Source organism: Pongo pygmaeus, chromosome 9 (genome assembly GCF_028885625.2).
Source record: "Pongo pygmaeus isolate AG05252 chromosome 9, NHGRI_mPonPyg2-v2.0_pri, whole genome shotgun sequence".
NCBI classification, from domain to species: domain Eukaryota; kingdom Metazoa; phylum Chordata; class Mammalia; order Primates; family Hominidae; genus Pongo; species Pongo pygmaeus.
Genome location: NC_072382.2, coordinates 9,623,025 through 9,644,873, shown reverse-complemented (window position 1 = coordinate 9,644,873; position 21,849 = coordinate 9,623,025). Strand labels below are relative to the sequence as shown.

Here is a 21,849-nt window from a genome sequence, read left to right as displayed (position 1 = left end):
GATGGGGTTTCTCCATGTTGGTCAGGCTGGTCTCGAACTCCCAACCTCAGGTGATCCGCCCGCCTTGGCCTCCCAAAGTGCTGGGATTACAGGCATGAGCCATCGTGCGCAGCCTGCAGTGGCCTCTTAACTGGCCTCTCTGATTGTATTCTTGTCCCCTCTAGTTTTTTTCTCTACATAGCAGTCAGACTCATCTTTGTGAAACCCAGGTCGGCCATGTCACGACCGTGCTCACAGCCCTCTAAGTCTCCCTTTACACTCAGAGTAACAGTCATGACAGTGGCCATAGAGCCCTTCATGTCTCAGCCTGGTCCCCTCCCTGTCCTCCTCACTCATGGCTCCTGTAGCTCTGGCCTGCTGCTGTCCCCTGAGCCTACCAGGCACACTTCTGACTCAGTGCCTTCGTGTTGGCAGCTCCCACTCCCTAGAACCCTGCTCCCCAGCTGTCCACAGGGCTCCTTCCCTCAGGTCCTTTGTGTCTGTGCTCAAATGTCACTTCTCAACGAGATCTTCCCTGACCACTCTATCTGAAATTGCATTCCTGGCTGGGTGCAGTGGCTCATACCTATAATCCCAACAGTTTGGGAGGCTGAGGCAGGAAGATCGCTTGAGTCCAGAAGTTCAAGACCAGCCTAGGCAACATAGTGAGAATCCATGTTTAAAAATACATAAATAAAATAAAATTGCATTCCTCCCCCTCCCTCAGGCTTCCATTTCCTCTGTAGCTTCATTTTTCTCCATTGCATCTATCCTCATGTTACTTGTTCATTATTTCTTGCCGCCCCTCCCACAGCGTAAGTTCTACCAGGGCAGGCATCTTTGTTTTATTCACTGCCGAAGCCCCAGAGTCCAGAGCAGTGCCTGGCACCTATGAGGCACTCAACAAGTATCTGTAGATTGGAGGCAAAGCGGACCTATGCCAGCACAGCAACTCAACACTCCTGCTCCAGCTGTCTTCTGTCCAAGGGGTGTTCAGAGCAATAAGAGATGTAAAAGGTGGGCATGAGACCCCTGGGAAGCAGACCCCCTCTGGGTAAGCCCCACCAGATTGCCAAGGCAGCCATGCATAGGACACCTGCGTAACAGGCGCAGGTGCCCTCACAAGATGGGGACAGGGTCTAACAGACCTTCAGCACTGGATGTTCTCAAAGGATGATGTTGCAGGATGGAGGAAGGCCCTGCCAGGCTGCAGGGTCTGGCCACCCTCTTGGGCAGGAATACCAGGCCCTTTAGTGGGGCAGGGAGCCTGCTGGGAGCACCAGTACTCATAGCTGCTCCCACTGGGCCTGCAAAGCCAGTTTGGGGGCCAGGGTAGATCCACTGGAGATCAGATAACAGTTGCCAACACATGGAACGCACCAAGTCCACACTAAATCATTCATCCTCCGAGGTGGACACAGTGGAACCCCATGTTACAGATGAAGACATGTGTCCAGACACTCAGTCAAGGTCACACTAGACAGCAAGGGGTGGAGCTGAGAGTAGAATGCAGCACCTGCACGTTCACAAAGCTATCCCACCTGCCGTCACTAGGCAGGAGAGAGGCATCCCATTCTGCCCCTCACTAGAGAAATGGTGCCAGCCAGACAGAGGAGGCTGATTTGCTAACCCAAGCCCAGTGCCTTGATGACAGAGGCCCAGGAGGTGTGGGCACAGCTTGTGACTCACATGGTAGCCTCCTTTGCCTGGGAGAAATGTGTGTGAATGAAAGGACCCGGTAACACCCTGGGGCTCACGCAGCTTTGCTGTGGGACCCGCCTTGACAGGAACCTCTGGGCTGGGCTGGGACTGCTTGGATGCAGTGTCAACAGGAGTGGCTGCAGGGACTGACCTCAGGACAGCCAGTGAAGGGGCCCTGAGCTGCAGAACCATGGCCAGGATGCATTAGAATCTATAAGCACTTCTGTGGTTTGGAGCTGTTTGGGGAGGGGGCTCCGTAATAGACTCCATTTCCTGCAGCAGTATTCACGTAACCTTATTCGAGCGCTGTCCCAGGCTGAGACATAGTTAAATAAAAGCATAATTAGTCTCTCTCTGGGTCCTTTTAAAGGAAACATCAAATGGGACCATGCTGATGACTGCATCTTATTGACATAAGTCCTTAAATGGGTAATTGATTTAGCTGTTGATCCAACTATCATCAACCTCAGTACCCTATGATTCCCTTTGGGAAAATGGCGAGACAGCTATTTGTACAGCAGGACTCCTGGTCAAGGACAGGTCAAGAAGTAGGGGGTTGGGGAGGTCTGGGATCCCTACAGCCATCAGGTTAGGGGGGTGGAGTCTCAGAAGGGGTGGGCTGCTAAATCAGAGATGTTAGTCCAGGAGCGGAGGCTAACGCCTGTAATCCCAGCACTTTGGCAGGCTGAGGCGGGAGGATTGCTTGAGCCCAGGAGTTTGAGACCAGCCTGAGTAATATAGCAAGACCCTGTCTCTATTTATAAAAATAAAATTTAAAAATATGAAGAAAAGAGATGTTAGCTCAGCTCAATTCAGCCTGAAGCTGGGGCAGAATCAAACCGTCACTAATCAAGCACTTCGTCTGTTACTTTGCCCAGGCCTGATCCCTAGGAGTCTGGTTTAAGTCAAACCAGGCCTGGGGAGGAGCCACAAACCTGAATTTCCATCCTCTTGGCTGTTGTCTCCCTACAGTGAACATAAGGCAAAATGATCATCCCCAGCCCGTTCTGTGTCACACGAGGATTAACGAAGGAATTCTGCTTGGTGGATCTTCTACCATCAATTAGGCCTAGATGCTGTAAAGTTAGAGGTTACTTTACAGAAAACTGATTAAGATGCAAATAATTTCTGCCCAGTGAATAATACAAGCCTTAGGGTTATGGAACTTTTTATTTTATTTTAAATTTAAAAAAAAAATTTTTTTTTTGAGACAGTGTCTTGCTCTGTCGTCCAGGCTGGAGTACAGTGGTGCCACCTTGGTGGGCTGAAAACTCAGCCTCCCAGATTCAAGTGATTCTCGTGCCTCAGCCTCCCAGATTCAAGTGATTCTCATGCCTCAGCCTCCCAAGTAGCTGGGATTACAGGCACGCACCACCACACCTGGCTACTTTTTGTATTTTTAGTAGAGACCGGGTTTTTCCATGTTGGCCACACTGGTCTCAAACTCCTGACCTCAGCTGATCCGCCCATCTCGGGTTCCCAAAGTGCTGGAATTACAGGTGTGAGCCACTATGCCCAGCCCGGGTTATGGGATTTTAAAAATAAATGCCCTTTAGAATATTAACCAATTTTGTATGTAATTTAGCAATCTTCTATAAGGATTCCTTCCTTTCTCCCCCTTGACTATGTATGTGTCAGTTTTTTGTATTCTTTTTTGCAACCCCATTGGTGGAGGGGGGTTGGGGGCTCCCAGGAGGCCCTGGGCCAGAGGGCTCCTGGGTTGGGGGTGAAACTCAAAATCGATATGTATCTCCAGGCCAGGCCTGAGGGGTGTAGGATGCGGGCCCTTGGGGAGTTGCCACCACCTTTCTCTGTCCCCCAACCCCATGACTTACGAAGGGGAAGGGACTTTTCCAAGGCCACCAGATGGTTAGTGGCTCTTCCCCTATCCCTCCCCCACCCACACCCTAGTATCCTTCTGTACTTTGGAGTTAGAGCAGGTACCCAGATCCTCCGGGGAGGGACTGCGGCCCCTTTCCAGCCCCACCCCAGTGCTTATCTTGGGAACATCGCCCTTGAGCTCTCATCTCCAGGCTGACACCAACCAGGCCTGGAACCTTCTGTGAGGGGTGGGGGGAGGGCAGGGCCATGTCGGGGATGGGTAGATCCAGAATGGGTGAACTGAGGGAGTGGGGGTGATGTCAGAGGGTGGCTGAGGGGCTGAGCTCAGTGTGGACCTGTTGACCTCCTGCTCCCCACCTGAGCCCAGGGCCCACAGACACTTGGTGGAGCTGAAGCTTAGCTTCCAAGTTTATTTCCGGGATCTAGGGAGGAGCTGGCTGATGGAGCGGCCTCCCGAGGAGGTGTCCAACTTATGGCCTGGGGCCCGGCCAGGTCTGACCCTGCTCTCTGTGGTCGTGGGGCAGGTCAGGCAGCATGAAGAGGAGACCTGCCTTCTGGGGGTTTGGGTCACTGCAGGCAGAGACAGCTCGAGTGAGCAGTGTGGGGCAGCCGCCTCTTCCCTCCCCGCCGCCATGGCTGCCCTCACACCTGAGCAGAGCCACCTCCGGCAGGGCCTGGCTTTCCTCCTGCAGGGCCTTCACTTCATCCTGGATGGCCTGGGCCTCCTCCTGGATGGCCTGGGCTCCCTCCTTCAGGCTCTTATACAACAAGGTGGGCTGGACAAAGGGTTGCAGGGCCCGAGGTGGGTAGCCAGCCGTGCAGGACAACCTGAGGCCCCTCTAGGAGAGCTGGGCTGGGAGGCAGGGAGGAGGCAAGACAAAGAAAGGGGGTCCTGGCTCAGGGTCTTACCAGGTTCTGCAGCTTCTCCCCCAGGGCCAGGTTGTGCACTTGGGTGATGTTCAGTGACTCCCGAAGCCTAGGGTTGAAAAACAGACCCCTCCCACCTCAGCCAGGCTTTTGTTCCAGGCAGCACTCCCCACCCCACCCTGACCTCCTGCATCAGCCACCTGGTCCTATAGCCACCTGGGACCAGTGTTTCAGTAAAAGCCCAGTCTTCCTGTTCTGGCAAAACCACAGGTGGGACGGGAATTGTTCTCCCTGAGTGATTGGTAGCAGGGGACCGAGAGAGAGACTAATTATGCTTTTTGTCTTCCTTTGCGAGAGCAGGGCAGGCTGCTTCTATGGGTGGGCTAGAAACCCTCTGAGGCTCCCCTTGGAAGGGGTGGGTGGTAGAGGGCTAGCCACTCCTTTGGGCTGTAGGCAGGGTTGCAACAGGATTCTCTGTGGCTCCAGGCCAGTGACAGGGTCAGTGCTGGAACCAGCCCTGCCTAGGCGCTCCAGGTCAGCTGTGTATGAATGGGAGAGCTGATCACTCAGGTCTATGGCCTGGAAGCCTCCGTCATGCCCTGCCCCCACCTCAGGACCTTTGCTGACAGACGGGGCTCTGACCCCAGCATTACCTGAGAGGGGTGAGCGGCCATGGGATTGTGTGGACCCCAGCTCCAGAGCCCGACATCCAGAGAACAAGCCCCTCCCCCATACTGAACACTCCTCAAGTTCTTGGACGATTAAAGGTGGGGGTTCCTGAATGCCCGTTCACCAGGCACGTGGGCCCTGACTGAAAGCCAGGCCTGGCCTTGGTTGGGGGAAGCCCTGTCACCCTACCTGCTCCCATCTGCCTGCCCAGCTCACCTCATGCAGTCATTCTGCAACTGCCTGATCTCCTTTGAGGTCCGCTGGGGGCCCCAGTCTTCCTGATCTAAGAACTGGTACTCCTGGATCTCCGAGTCCCTGGAGCAAGTGGGTAGTGAAGGTCAGGCCAGAGGGTCTAGGGGATGAGGCAGGTGGGTGGGTGGTATGGGGGTGCCCAGCCAAAGGCCCCGGCTCCAGCAGGCCTCTCTGGGCCTCCTCTCTGCACAGGCCAGGGCTGAGTCCTGGCCCAGGTTTGAATGTTTCTGGGTGTGGGGTGGGGAGAAACACCATCCACCTCCCCCAATTTTGCGCGTGCCTGCACGTGCTCTCTCTCTCTCTCTCTAATGCAGCCTTACGATTCAGGGTCTTTTGGCTCCGTGGGCTCAGAGGTGTTCAGGAGTGTAAACAGGAATGTGACGGTGGGTTCCAGTTGTTCTGAGGAAGGTGGCTTTGCAGAGAAAGTGCCAAGGTGACTGCAGAGGGTCGAGGCTGCTCGCCCAAGAGCCTGGGTTCTCCCACACCCCCTATCCTTGCCATCTCCCTGTCTTTCAGGGGCCTCATCGTCTGTATCCCCCACCCTGTAGGGAAGGCCTGGTAGGAAGTATGAATGGGACCCGTCTAGGAGGCCCTCCAGCGCTGAACTCCCCTGCACCCATTCCTCAGTCCTGAACCCAGGAGCTGGGCCTGGACGCCCTGACAGCTGGAGGCTGGGTGTGACGACGGGGGTTCAGGCCTCCATTCAGATACAGGAAGAATTTCTCTAGCTCTCCTGCCTCCCCTGCCGGCTGCCTTGGGAGGCCCTGGGGTTTCCCGTCACCTCCAAGTTCCGCTCCTTGGAAGCCTGAGGGCCCTTGGGTTCTTGCTCCTCAACAGGCTGCACCACTGGCTTGTTGGCCAGCTTGGAGTGGGCTCTTTGTCTGCCCCTAAGAGACTGAGAGAGACAGAAGCCTGCTAGTCACCCACATCTACCATCCCCCCCCACACCCTTTCTAGCCTGGTCTGGTTTTTGGGGGGCGGCTTCCAGCCTGGCGAGCGTCTATCACCAGCTCTGTCCAGCAAGCCAGACCCCCTCAAAGTGAAAGTTGCCAGATTTAGTAAACAACATAGGCTCCCCAGTGAAATCTGAATTTCAGCTGAAAATGGATACTTTTTCAGTATCTGTCTCACACAATGTTTGGGATATACTTACACTAAAAAACGATTCACTGTTCATTTGAAATTCAAATTTAACTAGGTGTCCTGTATTTTATCTGGCAGTCCTACCAAACTACATGCTAAAAATATTTTGAGGCTGAGTGCAGTGGCTCATGCCTGTAATCCCAGCACTTTCGGAGGCCAAGGCGGGAGGATCACTTGAGCCCAGGAGTTAGAGACCAACCTGGGCAACATAGCAAGACCCCATCTCTGCAAAAAATTAAAAAATTGGCTGGGCATGGTGGCGTGCGCCTGTAGTGTCAGCTACTTGGGAGGCTGAGGTGGGAGAATCACTTGAGCCTGGGAGATCGAGGCTACACTCAGGTGTGTTTGCATCACTGCATTCCAGCCTGGGCTTCAGAGCGAGACTCTCAAAAAAAAAAAAAAAAAGCTGAAGTTAATAGAATTGTGGCTATTTTTCACCCCGGTATTTTTCAGAATCTTGTGCATCTACTGGCCAAGTAACCACAGACATGGTCCTTCTTCACACTGAGTCCACCTGCACCTCTAGATCCCCATGGACTTGTGGCAGGGGGGCTTGTGGCATGGGCTTGTGGCTGTGTTATATTGTACCTCTCTAGGCAGCCTAAAATTACACAATTCCTGACCACGTGACATAAACCGACAGCTCTGCAGAGGGCCCCGTAACCCTGGAAAGTCCCTGAGCTCCAGCGTGGTATGGCTGCTGGAGAATAGGCAGCTCTGTCACCAGGGGAGTCTGGCTGCATATAACAAGATCCACAGAACGATGGAGAGTCGTGCCTCTGAGAACCTCACTTTGGAAATGGCTTAAAGAAACAACTCCAAATAAAAGTAATTCACGTGGACAACCACAGTAGCTGATTTACACCATGAAGAAAAACTGGAAGGGGCCTAAAAGGCCCAAATATAAGAAGTGGTAAGGAAACAAAGACTTCTTCACACGGTAGGATAGAATTCACTCATGGGCTTACTGGTCCCTGTAAACATTGCCTGTGGCACAGGCCTTGGGAACATATAGATGGACACAACCTGGTTCTGCCCAGAAGTTCCCGGAGGATGAGGGAGGCCTCAGGTTTGCAGCTGACCACAGTGCAGGGAGATGAGCCACACAGAGGTTTGTACAGAGCCCTGGCTGCAAGAGGAGGGAGCCATGCACTCTGCTTTGGAGCTCCAGAAAGACTGCACACAGGATGTGCCGCCGGGTCTCAAACAAGGAGGCAGGGGAAACCGGAAGAGGGAACAGTGTAAGCAAGAGCCGTGGGGTCCTGCGAAGGGCCCATGACAGGGCCTGGGCTGTAGCCCACAGGGGACGAGGAGGCATGGGGATCTTTGTGTGTCTGTTATGTGGGCTGTTTGGCCATAGTTCAGAGGGTAGGTGGAAGGAGTAGACACTGGGGGCGGGATGCCAAGGGCCTTGAAAGTGAAGAGAGGCAAGCCACCAACTGCTGCATGTGACAAGTGTCTAAACTCTGTTAATCCTGGAGAAGGTGTGCATGAGACCCTGTCACACCACAAAAGTGGGTCTTAATGGTGGTATGGGCTGGGTACCAGTGTACCCACATAGGGTTGCCAAATAAAACACAGAATGCCAGGTTAAATTGGGATCTCAGATAAACGATGAATTTTTTTTTTTTGAGACTTTATTATTTACTTTTGAGACAGGGTCTCACTTTGTCGCCCAGGCTGGAGTGCAGTGGCACCCTCATGGCTCACTGCAGCCTCGACTTCCCAGGCTCAGATGATTCTCCCACCTCAGCCTCCTGAGTAGCTACAACTGCAGGCCCGGCACCACACCCAGCTAATTTGTGTATTTTTTGTAGAGACAGGGTTTCACCATGTTGCCCAGACTGGTCTCGAACTCCTGGGCTCAAGCGATCCTCCTGCCTTGGCCTCCCAAAGTGCTGGGATTATAGGCACAAGCCACTGCACCCAGCCAGGTTGAGAATTTCTTCTCCAAAATGCCTATCTAGAAGTGTTTTGGATTTCAGATTTCTTAGGATTTTGGAATATTAGCATTATCTGAAAATCCAGAATCCAAAATGCTACAGTGAATGTCAGGGCAGTGCTCACAGTTTGGGATTTCGGATTTTCTTTTCTTTTTTTTTTTTTCTGATACAGAGTCTCGCTCTGTTGCCCAGGCTGGAGTGCAGTGGTGCAATCTTGGCTCACTGCAAGCTCTGCCTCCCAGGTTCACGCCATTCTCCTGCCTCAGCCTCCCGAGTAGCTGGGACTACAGGCGCCCGCCACCACGCCCGGCTAATTTTTTGTATTTTTTAGTAGAGATGGGGTTTCACCGTGTTAGCCAGGATGGTCTCAATCTCCTGACATCATGATCCGCCTGCCTTGGCCTCCCAAAGTGCTCAGATTATAGGCGTGAGCCACCGTGCTCGGCCGGGATTTTGGATTTTCAACCCACATATGCATACCCCATATGTGGTATGGAACATACTTGTACTAGAAAACTATCTATTATTTCTCTGATTTGGGAAATGCTTATTCTTTTTTTTTTCCTGGGGACAGTCTCGCTTTGTTGCCCAGGGTGGAGTGTAGTGGCGCGATCTTGGCTCACTGCAACCTCTGCCTTCCGGGTTCAAGCGATTCTCCTGCCTCAGCCTCCTGAGTAGCTAATTTTTGTATTTTTAGTAGAGACGGGGTTTCACCATGTTGGTCAGGCTGGTCTCGAACTCCTGACCTCGTGATCTGCCTGCCTCGGCCTCCCAAAGTGCTGGGATTGCAGGCAGGGGCACTCTTAACTCTTAAAAAATTGTGTTGTTTATCTAAGATTCAGGTTTAAGTGAGCATCTTGTATTTTTTGCTAAATCTAGCAACTCTAACACTATGGCCACATGTCGGTGCCCATCAGAGGACACTGGGAGGCATGAAAAGCTCCATGGTTACCAGTTGGTACGTGAGGAGGATGAGCAGATAGACAGACAGACAGGACTGGGGTCCTCTCAGGGTCCCACCAGCCAAGCACAGACAGATGCTTAATTCAGACTTGGACAGAAGATAGCTCAGGACCCGGATTTCAGTCCTGCTCTGCTGCTCATAGGTGGGGCAGCTGCAGGAACTCGGGCTCAGCTTCCTAGCCTGTGAAATGGGTATTCAACTCCACAAATATTGATTGAGCCCTAACTTTGTTAAAGGCCCTTCCCTGAATGTTGAGAAGGTACAAAAATGAATCTCCTCCTTTGAGGGGTTAATCACAGGCTGGGTAAAATGCTACTACCCATCAGTGATGAGGAACTCTGCTGGCTGCTTTGCATATGACATCAAACTCCTGACCAACTCCGTGAGAGAGATGGAATTGGCCTCACTTTTCAGAAGAGAAAACCATGGCTCGAGAAGAGTCTCAGATGTGGGTGGACTGATCCCCAAGTAGGTGGCTGTCAGGGAGCCTGCCAACCTGTCAGCCACACTGTGGAGAGGGGAAGGCAGCCTGGTCTAGGCCCACGTGTTGAGAGAACCACCAGGCCTGAGCCAAAGCCTCATCTGAAGGGGTGGTGAGCCACCGGGCTGAGGACCCAGGTGAGGAGGCAGGGGTCCGTAGGCTGTGTGGGGAACTGCCCTGTGGAGAGGGGGGGTGAAGTCCACCCTCCAAGAAATGGGGACAGGTGTGAGCCATGGGGCTGGCTTCAGACCTCACATGCACACTGGTGGGACTAGAATTTGTGCTGTGGGAGGCTCATGACTGAGGCGGGGTGCCAGGTGCCATCACTCCTGACTCCACCTGTGCCCCTCCTACCAGGCACTCAGAGGCTCTCTGAAGCCCCTGTCCCCAGCCCCCACTGGAGGGGCACACCTGCCCAGGCTGGTAGGAAACCACCATATCCACTTACTCCATGATGTGCCTGGACACTGGGGGACAGAGACAAATACGACCTTGCCTCCAGCCTGAGCTGGAGTTTACACAGCTACTGTGTAAACGTGTGTGCAGAGCAGACAGAATGGAGCTTGAAGGTGCTATGATGGAGGTCTGTGTGGACTTCTGGGACTTAAAAAGGGAGGGAATGGTCAGTTCTACTTGAAAATTGTTCATTGAGTACTTACCATGCACTAAGTGCTTTACTTATATTATCTCATTTTTTTTTTTTCTTTTTTTTTTTTTGAGATGGAGTTTCTCTCTTTCACCCAGGCTGGAGTGAAGCGGCATGATCTTGGCTCACTGCAACCTCCACCCGCCAGGGTTCAAGTGATTCTCCTGCCTCAGCCTCCCGAGTAGCTGGGATTACAGGTGCCCGCCACCATGCCCGGCTAATTTTTGTATTTTTTAGTAGAGACGAGGTTTCACCATCTTGGCCAGGCTGGTCTTGAACTCCTGACCTCAAGCGATCCAACCACCTCGGCCTCCCAAAGTGCTGGGATTACAGGTGTGAGCCACCGCGCCCGGCTGGCTCATTTTTAAACACTGTGGCATAGGTATTATTATTGTCCTCATTTTACTGTTAAGGAAACTGAGGCACAGCAGAGTCTAATTATTATCATTTGCCTGGGGTCATAAAGCTAGAAGCTGGCAGAGCCAGGATTCAAACCCGGTTGGATTGCAGAACCTGTGCTCTTTGCTTTCACCAGGGTGGGGCAGGTGGGGAGGAAAGGCTGAGCAGGGGTGACACGTGAGCCAGACTTAATGACGCGGGGCTCCCCAGGTGACGCAGGAGCGGGGAAAGACACAAGAGGCAGAGAGCAAAGGTTCAGAGGCAGGGACCTCCAAGCAGCTCGCGGCCTGCGGTGGGTCTGTGGGCTGAAGCCTGGACATCAGCCTTGGCCTGGAGTCCTCATGAGCCCCACTAAGGTGTCAGGAGCCTCCTAGACCAGCCAGGGTTCTGGGGTGCAAACAGGAAACAATGCTGGCTGATTTGAGCAAAAGGAGTTTATTGGGAGGATGCTGGGGAGTCACAGAACTCACGGGAAGAAGAGACTTCAAAGGGCAGGCACTGTAGGGCGCCGACTGCCAGAACTAGGACAGGGGAGGGCCTGCAGACAGACAAACACACATTCCCCACACCAGACACTGCTGGACAGGCGGTGCTTTCATCCCTCCTCACATCCATCACTCAGGGTGGAGAATCTGATCAGTTTAAGTCCTGGTTGCCGGGATCAGGGAGAGCAAGCATCTGGGATATTCACTCCCACCGAGTGGCTGGGGTCCTGCAGACAGCGCATCCCTGGAGGCTGAGACGCTGCTGGGCAGCCAGACACCAGCGACCATCCATTCCGCTGCTGCATGGAGCATGGGAAGTCAGCAGAGGTTTCTGTTTTGGCTGGAGTGCAGTGGCACAATATCGGCTCACCGCAACTTTCACCTCCTGGGTTCAAGCCATTCTCCTGCCTCAGCCACTCAAGTAGCTAGGATTACAGGTACCCGCCACCACGCCCAACTAATTTTTCTATTGTTAGTAGAGACGGGGTTTCACCATGTTGGCCAGGCTGGTCTTCAACTCCTGACCTCAAGTGATCCACCAACCTTGGCCTTCCAAAATGCTGGGATAACAGGTATGAGCCACTGCGCCTGGCCCAATTTCCTCCTTTTTAAGGCTGAATAATATTCCACTGTATTCATAGGTCACACTTTATCCATTCAGCTGCTGGTAGACATTTGTGTTGTTTCCAGCTTTTTGGTTATTGTTGAATAATGCTGCTAGGAACATGGTGTACAAATCTATTCCAATGCCTGCTTTCAACTTTCTCTGGTCTTATTACACTCAGATGTGAAATTGTATTAAAAGGTTTTAAAGGCCAGGCATGGTGACACATGCCTGTAGTCTCATCTACTTGGGCGGCTGAGGTGGAAGGATGGCTTGAGTCTGGGAAGTTGAGGTTGCAGTGAGCCCAGATCACAATGCTGCAGTCCAACCTGGGCGACGGAGCCAGACCTTGTCTCAAAAAAAAAAAAAAAAAAAAAAAAGGCAGGGGTTTTGGCTGGACACGGTGGCTCACACTTCTAATCCTAGCACTTTAGGAGGCCGAGGAGGGTGGATCACCTGAGGTCGGGAGTTCAAGACCAGTCTTACCAACATGGAGAAACCCCGTCTCCATTAAAAATACAAAATTAGCTGGGCATGGTGGCGCATGCCTGTAATCCCAGCTACTCAGGAGGCTGAGGCAGGAGAATCACTTGAACTCGGGAGGCGGAGTTTGTGGTGAGCCGAGATCATGCCATTGCACTCCAGTCTGGGTGACAAGAGTGAAACTCCGTCTCAAAAAAAAAAAAGGGTTTTAAGGAGGGGAGAAAGGCCCAGCGCGCCAGCCACGGTGATTCACATCTATAACCCCAGCACTTTGGGAGGCCGAGTTGGGCGGATCACCTGAGGTCAGGAGTTCAAGACCAGCCTGGCCAACATAATGAAATCCCGTCTCTACTAAAAATAGAAAAATTAGCTGGGCATGGTGGCGGGCACCTGTAATCCTAGCTACTCGGGAGGCTGAGGCAGGAGAATCGCTTGAACCCAGGAGGTGGAGGTTGCAGTGAGCCGAGATTGAGCCACTGCACTCCAGCCTGGGCAACAAAAGCGAAACTCCATCTCAAAAATAAAAATAAAAAATTAAGGAGGGGAGAAACGGGATCATATTGTGTGTTTTAGGAAATGTGTTCTAGCTGCAGTGCGGACAGTGTGGAGACACAGCAGCCCAAGGGAATGACCCACAGGAGGCTAGTGCAATTGTCTAGTGGCTGTGGGGTGGGGGGATGTTGAGGGGGATGGGGCTGGCCACATGGGGTGAAAGAAGGAGCTGGTCCTGGGTTCCTGGCCAGTGTGACTGTGTCAGCTTGTGGCTCTACTAATGGCACAGAGAACACAGGAACAGGCAAGCTGCTGGATGAGCAGAGCTTCAGATGACTTCCTGAAAGGCAGTTCTAGATACTGATTTGTAGCTTAGGACAGTTTTAGGTTGGAGATAAAGATGGACAAGTCTTGAGCAAGGAGGCAGTCCACAGAGCGAGGCTACCCGGCAAGAGCAGGCAGGTGGGAAAGAGGGTCCAGGACTGAGGCCTGGTATGCAGACATTTCAGGAAAAGCCAAGAAAAAGGAGCTAGCAGTGCCATAGCCCCAAAGAGGGTGTCCTGGCAGAGGCCCGAGCTTAGTATGTTGGACATTAGGACATCACTGGTTACCTTTGTCTGAGCTGTTAAAAAGAGCAATGAGGGCATTGGGAATAAATTCAAAGGAAGTAAACGGCAACTTGGAACATTCCTTCAAGCTTAAAAGGAGGGAGTAATGGTGGTAGCTAACGACAGATGCTGGTCGACTTCTGGTTGTCTTTTGAGACAGGGTCTTTACTCTGTCGCCCAGACTGGAGTGCAATGGCGTCACCATGGCTCACTGTAGCCCTGACCTCCCAGGCTCAGGTGATCCTCCCACCTCAGCCTCCTGAGTAGCTGAACTACAGATATGTGCCACCACACCCATTTATTTTTTTACATTTTTTGTAGAGTCAGGGTCTCCCTATGTTGCCCAGGCTGGTCTTGAACTCCTGAGCTCAAGTGATCCTCCTGCCTCAGCTTCCCAAAGTGCTAGGATTACAGGTGTCAGCCACTGTGCCCAGCCTGGTTGTCGTTTGTTAACAACAAAGCAAATAATAGCCATTTAGGACTTGGAAGAAAAAGAGGAGGAAGGTTTCAGAGACAAGATAATTGGATCAAAAACCAAAGTGGAAAGCCTAGCCTTGAAGAGGGGACCCATCTCCTCTGGGTGGGGGAAGGAGGTCAAAGTGGATTAAGTCTGTGGAGAACTTACTGGCTTTGATTTGTTTGGATGACTAGGAGGCAAGTACAAGTGTGGAGGATGGGATGGAAGGCTGGTCTGTGCCACCCGCCTGTAGGGTCCTAGCCTTACCTAAGGCCAAGTGGGAGAATTTCCAGGCATCAGCATCTTTGATCAGCTTCCCAGGGGTCCCACAGCACCTGCTGCTACACAGCGTCCAGTCTGGACCATGGAGTAAGCAACTTGGGCTCCTTCAAAGGAGCCTGAAAGGGAATGGGGAATGAGGGCTGGACTCGGGAGGGTGTTTGCTTCCCAGGCATCTCCCGTGGGCACTGGGGGAGCTCTTAGCACTCTCACCCCAGACCCAACTTTCTTCCTCCTGGAAGAGGAGATTGGGGACTGGACAGAAATAAACAAGACACGGGGCAGGACAGGCCAGGCGCAGTGGCTCACATCTGTAATCCCAGCACTTTGGGAGGCGGAGGAGGGCAAATCACTTGAGGTCAGAGTTCGAGACCAGCCTGGCCAACATGGTGAAACCTCGTCTCTAATAAAAATATAAAAATTAGCCAGGCGTGGTGGTGGGCACCTGTAACCCCAGCTACTTGGGAGGCCGAGGCAGGAGAATCGCTTGAACGCGGGAGGCAGAGGTTGCAGTGAGCTGAGATCACGCCACTGGACTCCAGCCTGGGCAACAGAGCTAGACTCCGTCTCAAAGAAAGAAAAAAGTGTGTGGGGCACAGTGATCTACCATGGGGCGAATGGGGGAAGCAGGGCTGGGAGTGCCTGGACAAAGGGACAACCCCAGAGATGCAGCCCACCGGAGGCCTGGCCGTACCTTCGGCTCTGCCTGTGACTCAATAAAAGAAACAGTCCATGAACAGGCAGAAACTCTTTAATCAGGCTTTTTTCCAACTCTAAAACAAAATCTCATTTTTTCCTTAAATTTAGTTCCTCAGGAACAGAGAAGTTTGCAATGATGATCTCAACTCCGCATCATCTGGTGACCCCTGATTCTGCAGGACTAAGACATTTCCCAAGAGTTCTGCTGCATCAGCCAGTGAGGACAAGAGTTCTTCAGTGCGGTCCAGCTCAAGGACACCTAGGCTTCCCTGGCAAGGGGGCTTGCTTGCAGGTCTGACCAAGCACAGAGCGTTGAGCAGATGGCCTGGGACTCCCAGGCCTGGCAGAGGGTTTTATTAGGGCCCGCCTGGCCTGCACCATTTCATCCAAGTACCCTGACCCAGCACTCATCTTCCCTGGCATTCTGTGTTATCCACCAGCTCCTCTGCACACCTCAGCGTCTACTTCCACGAACTTCTAAACATCAAAAGGTACAACGGCCAGGGGTGCGGCAGGAGAGTCGGGGGCAGGGCAGCCTTCAAATCCACACTATTGCATCCACAGGATTGAAAGAAGAGAAAGATGGGGAAATCCTCCAGAGACCATGAGATGCATCGAGGCAGTGTTCTCACGAGAGAGGATAGTGACGCCAAAAACTAAAATTGCTATCAGCCCCCGCCGCTGTCTGGTACGCGAGGAAACTTTCCGAGGACTTTACAAGCATAGTCGCAAAACGCTGGTAGGACTGGGACTCTTCAACTTTTTCTTCTAGGGCCAAGTAGACTCTGTGTAACTTATTTTATAAGAAATGGGTGTGGGTGACAAGAGGGGCCACCTTCCACTCCTGCAGCAGAGTGGTAAGACTCCAGCGTGGGCCCTGTGCAAGGGACCAGCCCAGAGGCCGTGTGCCACAGAAACCCACCGCACCTGGTGGTCACACCCTGAAATGCACCCTTTGCTCCAAGCAGCCAGCGCCCTGTCAACCTGGCATTTACCAAACATCTCAACAGCAGACCAGAACTAGAAAACACAGCTTCTGTGTAGTACACACTTATGGTCTGAGACCCAACTAAGGCTCCCCACATCCTTCAAAACTCAGACTCTACAGGCTGAATGTCCAGCTTCTTCCTCCAAGACAGAATTGCCCTCAGCCCACGAATTCTCTCTGGGACTATTTACAGAATCGAAGGGGAAACCCATGAAACCGAAAACCTCTTTGCACAGGTGGGTTCAGGAAGAAAGCCACCAACAGAAGCCAACTCACGAGGGAGAGGCCGAGGCTGGCAGAGCCCCTGGGCCTATTTCCAAGCAGCCACCCCTCCCAACAAGAGCAGAGGTACCCCTCATCTCAAACCTCAGCCCTTTAACTTCTGGCTGGGCCACTGATTCTCCTCCCCAGTCTGCGGCCCATCTGGAAACTGGCTGCGGTACTTTGGGGAGATAGGAAGGACAGGACGACAAGAGACAGGACATCAGCGAGTGGCTGGGCCAGGCGGCCCCATTTCCTAAAACCAAGATGGCTGCTGCTGCTGCCCAAGCCCTCAAAGGCAGACAGGCCTCATGTGCAGCACCAGCACACACACAGGTAACAAGACCAGGGGAGGGGAACCTAAGTGTCCTCTCCACAGAGAGGGGCTATGTACAGGACAGGAGGGAGAGTCTGGCCGGGTGCACCCCCTACTGCATCTCATTCAACCAGGAGATCAAACTGCTCAGCAGCTTCAAACTCGGCATTCATGGCCGCAGCCCACTCATCCAGCTCCGTTTTCTGAGGGAAGAGAAATGGGGAGCAGGTGAGTGAGAAGGGAACATGGTGGCTGGAGCATCTCATCCACACCCTGCAGGTGCTGCCTATCCCCCAAAAGAGCCAGAGCCCCAGCCCTGCACGTGTGCCGGAGCACACGGCAGAGCAAAACCCCTGCCTCTCACTCACCAAGATCTCCGGCATCTTCTTCTTCTTACGTTTCTGTTTCTCGGGTGGTGGGGAGATTCCAGGGAGAGTCATGTCTGGGGCCCAGGGCTTTGCACAGACCCTGGGGACCTCGGTGAATTTGGAGCACACCACTGGCGAGACTCCGGACAAGTCTTCTGCCCCCAGCAGCCCCTCGAAGCCAAAGAAGGACCGGCGGCCTGGGGTGGAGGTAGAGGCAGAGCCCAGGGTCTCTAGCCGGCTGTAGGAACGCCTGACTTTCTTAGACATTTCCAAGTCTCTGGCATCCAGCTCTTCTTCCTTGGAGCTGGACTCGGCCTCAGGGTTCGGCACAGGAGTGCTGGTGGGGGTGGCAGGGACGCTGTGTGTCTTGAAAAGGTCCTCCTTAGTAAGCTCCCTGCCAGGGGGCTCGTTTTCTTTCTCCAAGAAAAAGGCAATCTGCACCAGGACAGAAGAGAGGAGGCCCTCAATACTTAGCTGGACTGCTTACTTCCAGAAAAGCCCGAGAAGATTCAGGGTGGAAAGAAAGACCCACAGGACACACACTTTTTTTTTTTTTTTTTTTTGAGACGTTGTCTTGCACTGTTACCCAGGGTGGAGTGCAGTGGCGCGATCTCAGCTCACTGCAAGCTCCGCCTCCAGGGTTCACGCCATTCTCCTGCCTCAGCCTCCCGAGTAGCTGGGACTACAGGCGCCCGCCACCACGCCCGGCTAATTTTTTGTATTTTTAGTAGAGATGGGGTTTCACCGTGTTAGGCAGGATGGTCTGGATCTCCTGACCTCTTGATCCGCCCGCCTTGGCCTCCCAAAGTGCTGGGATTACAGGCGTGAGCCACCATGCCCAGCCCCAGGACACACACTTTTTTTAAGGAAGAGACAAATCAGACCCTGAAAGAGACATGGGGAGAAAAAAACAACCCACCATTGCTTCCGAGGAGTCTGCTTTTGTGGCATAAGTGGACTTGCCCCCATCTGCTGGTGCTGTCGCTTGTTTCCAAAATGTGCCCAGCATCCAGCCTCCCCTCCGACCAACTCAAGCCCTCACTAGGTGTCTTCTAGACCAACTCAGCAACTTTTTTGTTTTGTTTTGTTTCCGGATATAGGGTCTCAACTCTGATGCCCAGGCTGGAGTGCAGTGGCACAATCATGGCTCACTGCAGCCTCAGCCTCCAGGGCTCATACAATCCTCCTACCTCAGCCTCTGAGTAGCCAGGACTACAGGCATATCCCACTCTGTCTGGCTGATTTTTTTTTAGTTTCTTTGTAGAGTCGGGGGGTCTCCCTATGTTGCCCAGGCTGGTCCCAGCAACCTTCTGATTTCTCTCCCCATTTCTGCCCTTGCCTGCTGTGGTCCATCTGCCACACAGCTGATGAAGATTGTCCTAAATGTCCACTCAGTCCATAAGTATTTATCAGTCACCTGTCCTGTGCCAGGCACTGGGAACACAGCAGGGAATAAAACAGAGAAAACCCCTGCCCCATTCTAAGAGAAAAACAGATAAGAAAATTCAATATTATGTTAGCAGTTTCAAGCACTACAGGAAAACACAGAACAGGAGAGAGTGCTTGGGGCAGGTTAGAATTGCAAAAAGATAAAGGTCAATACACGCCTCACTGAGGTGACATTCAAGCTTCAACTTGAAGGAGGTGTGGGAGTGACTCATGGCCAAGTGTTCTAGGCAGTGGGAACAGAAGGTGCAAAAACCCTGAGGCCACAGCGTACTAGTCAGGGTCAAACAACAAGGAGGCCAGTGTGGCTGAAGTGAAGGAAAGAGGAAGAAACTGAAGATGAAGTTCAAGAGATAATGGGTGGCCAGACATGGTGGTTCGCGCCTATAATTCCAGCACTTTGGGAGGCTGAGGTGGGTGGATCACCTGAGGTCAGGAGTTTGAGACCAGCCTGGCCAACATAGTGAAACCCCGTCTCTACTGAAAATACAAAAAAAATTAGCCAGGTGTGGTGGCAGGTGCCTGTAAGCCCAGCTACTCGGGAGGCTGAGGCAGGAGAATCGGTTAAACCTGGGAGGCGGAGGATGCAGTGAGCCGAGATTGTGCCATTGCACTCCAGCCTGGGTGACAGTGCGAGACTCCATCTCAAAAAAACAAAAAAACAAAAAAACAAAAAAACAAAAAACAGGGAAGCTGAACAAATTGTTGGTGGTCACCGCTGACTACCACTTCCTCATCCTCTATAGTCAAGCAGTCACCCAGGTCCTGGCAACTTTATCCTGCTCGATGTACCATGAATCTCAGTCAATCAACAAGAATGAGTGGCTACTAGGAAAGGCAGAAGTCCCTACCCTCAAGGTGCCTATGTTCTTAGAGGAGAGAGAAAGACATCAAACATGCAAGAAAATACAGTATAAGAACTGATAAGGATCAGGCACAGTGGCTCATACCTGTAATCCCAACACTTTAGGAGGCCAAGGTGAGAGGATCACTTGAGCCCAGAAGTTCAAGACCAGCCTGGGCAATATAGTGAACCCTCATCTCTATAAAAAAAAATTAGAGAAAACATAAAAAAATTAGCCAGGCATAGTGGCATGAGACTGTAGTCCCAGCTACTTGAGAGGCTGAAGAGGGAGGATCTGCAGTGAGCCAAAATCTCGCCACTGTGCTCCAGCCTGGGTGGCAGAACAAGACCCTGTCTTTAGAACTGGTAAGGCCTAAGAGAATTACATAGAGAAATGTGACAGCAATAGGGTAAGGGTGGTTAGGGAAGGCCTCTGGGGGGCGATTCCCTCTGAACCCCGTACTGTGTATCATCCTGGCTTTAGCTCACGCCCTTGGCTTCATGCTTCAGAATTCCCAGACTTCACGTCATTCCACTGGTCTTGGAGCCCCAGAGTAGCCCTTCTCAAAACCGTTCTCCCCACAGCCCCCAGAGGGGTCTTTCTTAAAACGCTCAAACTTGACTCAGTCACTACCTTACCCAGAACTCTCCAAAGGCTGCCCACAGACCCAAGAATGATGCCCAAGCCATGAGTGTGGCTTTTGTGCCTCATCAGGATCTGGTCTGCCTTAGGGTGCTCCCTCGTCTGCTGAGGTCTGCGGCAGACACTAAACAAATTGCTATTCCTCGAACCTTGTGATTTTTCTTTAAATTCCCAATCTCTGCAAACATGGCTTCTTTGGCCTGGAACACCCCTACTTGTCTTTTTTTTTTTTGAGATGGAGTCTCGCTTTGTCACCCAGGCTGGAGTGCCGGGGCGTGATCTTGGCCCACTGCAACCTCTGCCTCCTGGGTTTAAGCGATTCTCCTGCCTCAGCCTCCTGAGTAGCCGGGACTATAGGCATGGGCCACCATGCCTGGCTAATTTTTGTATTTTTAGTAGAGACAAGGTTTCACCATGTTGGCCAGGCTGGTCTTAAACTCTTGACCACAAGTGATCTGCCCGCCTCAGCCTCCCAAAATGCTAGGATTACAAGCGTGAGCCACTGCACCTGGCCTCTACTTGTCTTTAAAGACTCAGTTTAAATGTTTCTTCTTCCATGAAACATTCCCTGAACCACATGGTCTGAGTTAGCTACCATCATAGCATCTAGTATTCCTTATTGCAGTCCCAGTACACAACGTTGTCATCACTTGTCATTGGTCTTTCTCCCCAATTGACTCTAAGCCCTATCAGCTCTCAAAGGAGTTCACATTTCTCAGTCAGTATGTCTTCAAATTGTCTATTAATGAAACATCCTTTGATAATAACTTCTGCTAAAACTGTAAAAATGTCATAGACATGATTTATCTCAGAACACCTATAAATGAAAGGCAAAATGGATTAGAAAGGCAGTACGTGGAGTTAAGACACAGCTCAGCTTTTAAAGGAAGTTCCAGGAAAATGGTAGAAGTACACAAGGCATAAAAAGTTGAGTGTATTAAGTCTTCAGGGAGTAATCAAGACTGGCAATGCATGCAGGTGCCCACAGGCAAACTGTTTTTGCAGTACTGCAAAACAGCTCCCTGGGCAGATGTGAGCAGCCAATGTGTGCTGTCCAGCTCTAGAGTGACCCAGATTCTACTTAATTAAGTAGATGAAAGTGAACTCACCCTAGGGCTCCTGCGAGGTGATTGGACAGCTGGGACCTGCGGGGGACAATACCAATTGATCACATAGCTGGTCCCCAGTTTTGCCCACCTACCCACCCACAACACTCTCCTTAGCCTTTACCTCTACAGCATGGGCCACGATCCTCTTTAAGACGATGGGCTTTCTGATTGCAGCCGCACTGGGTGTCTGGAGAAGAGGGATGAACGTGAGCTCAAATTAGGTGAGGGGCCACAAGGGGAGGAAGTGAGAAATCTGGGGCTCACCTTCGGCCAGATTTCAGGGAGGATGCTTGGGAGTTCAGAGCCTGATTTCCGCTGGGACCTCCGCAGAGGCTTAGTGGGAGATGGGGCCCTTGGCCCTGGAAAGAGAAAAAAGTTAAGTGGTAGAGGAGGACTCTAGACCTTAGAGTCCAGAGAACAGATTCTAGAGACAGCGAGAAGATTCCCAAACAAGCCCTTTTAAGGGTGCCTCCTCCGGCGGCGGCAGCGGGAGGGAAGGGCCATCTTTCACGGGACTGCGTCCCCCAAACGGCTCGACCTCACGTCTCCCGCGCGCCCTCCGCTCACCGGAGCGCTGAGCGGCTCCTCCGGACCGCGTTCGCCTCCCAGACATAACTAGGCTCCGTCTCGAGCTCCTCCAGCGCCGCCGCCCCGGGCGCGCGCCAACCGAGAAGGCCACTCGCAGCAAAAAACGTTCGAATTACCCGCCCTGTGGGAAAGGAAGCGGAAGTGACGTAAGGCTAGAGGTCCGCGGCGCTCGGACCCCCAAGTCTTTTCCACCCGTCTTCACGTCTGGCGGCAGCGGAGGCGTGGCCCAGGGGCGCGATGGCGTCATCAGCGCGCGCCGCACCCGGAAGAGACGTGGCAGCGGATGGATAATC

General features: G+C 52.5%; 1 protein-coding gene and 1 long non-coding RNA gene across 4 annotated transcripts; one reads left to right on the top strand and one right to left on the bottom strand.

The window, feature by feature from the left end:
- Positions 1-2,833: 2,833 nt before the first annotated feature.
- On the bottom strand, positions 2,834-21,722 carry CDCA5 (cell division cycle associated 5). 3 transcript variants are annotated; one of them, XM_054437513.2, is made up of 11 exons: positions 21,536-21,722; positions 21,233-21,327; positions 21,090-21,155; positions 20,969-21,004; positions 16,927-17,361; positions 6,092-6,205; positions 5,631-5,722; positions 5,275-5,373; positions 4,432-4,498; positions 4,171-4,298; positions 2,834-4,092 (listed from the first exon to the last, which is right to left on the bottom strand). In XM_054437513.2, exons 1-11 carry the CDS (start codon positions 21,579-21,581, stop codon positions 3,993-3,995), a joined length of 1,278 nt encoding a protein of 425 aa, XP_054293488.2. In that variant the 5' UTR covers positions 21,582-21,722; the 3' UTR covers positions 2,834-3,992. The 3 variants fall into 3 exon arrangements, with proteins under 3 accessions (XP_054293488.2, XP_054293487.2, XP_054293489.1); XM_054437512.2 differs by having other exon boundaries at positions 3,908-4,298; XM_054437514.2 differs by lacking the exons at positions 2,834-4,092; positions 4,171-4,298; positions 4,432-4,498; ... (1 more) ...; positions 5,631-5,722; positions 6,092-6,205 and adding an exon at positions 15,028-16,761 and having other exon boundaries at positions 21,536-21,670.
- LOC134740314 (uncharacterized) lies at positions 9,419-15,208 on the top strand. Its single transcript, XR_010127688.1, has 2 exons — positions 9,419-9,978; positions 15,102-15,208. It is a non-coding gene; the product is annotated as an uncharacterized LOC134740314 (long non-coding RNA).
- Positions 21,723-21,849: the final 127 nt, after the last annotated feature.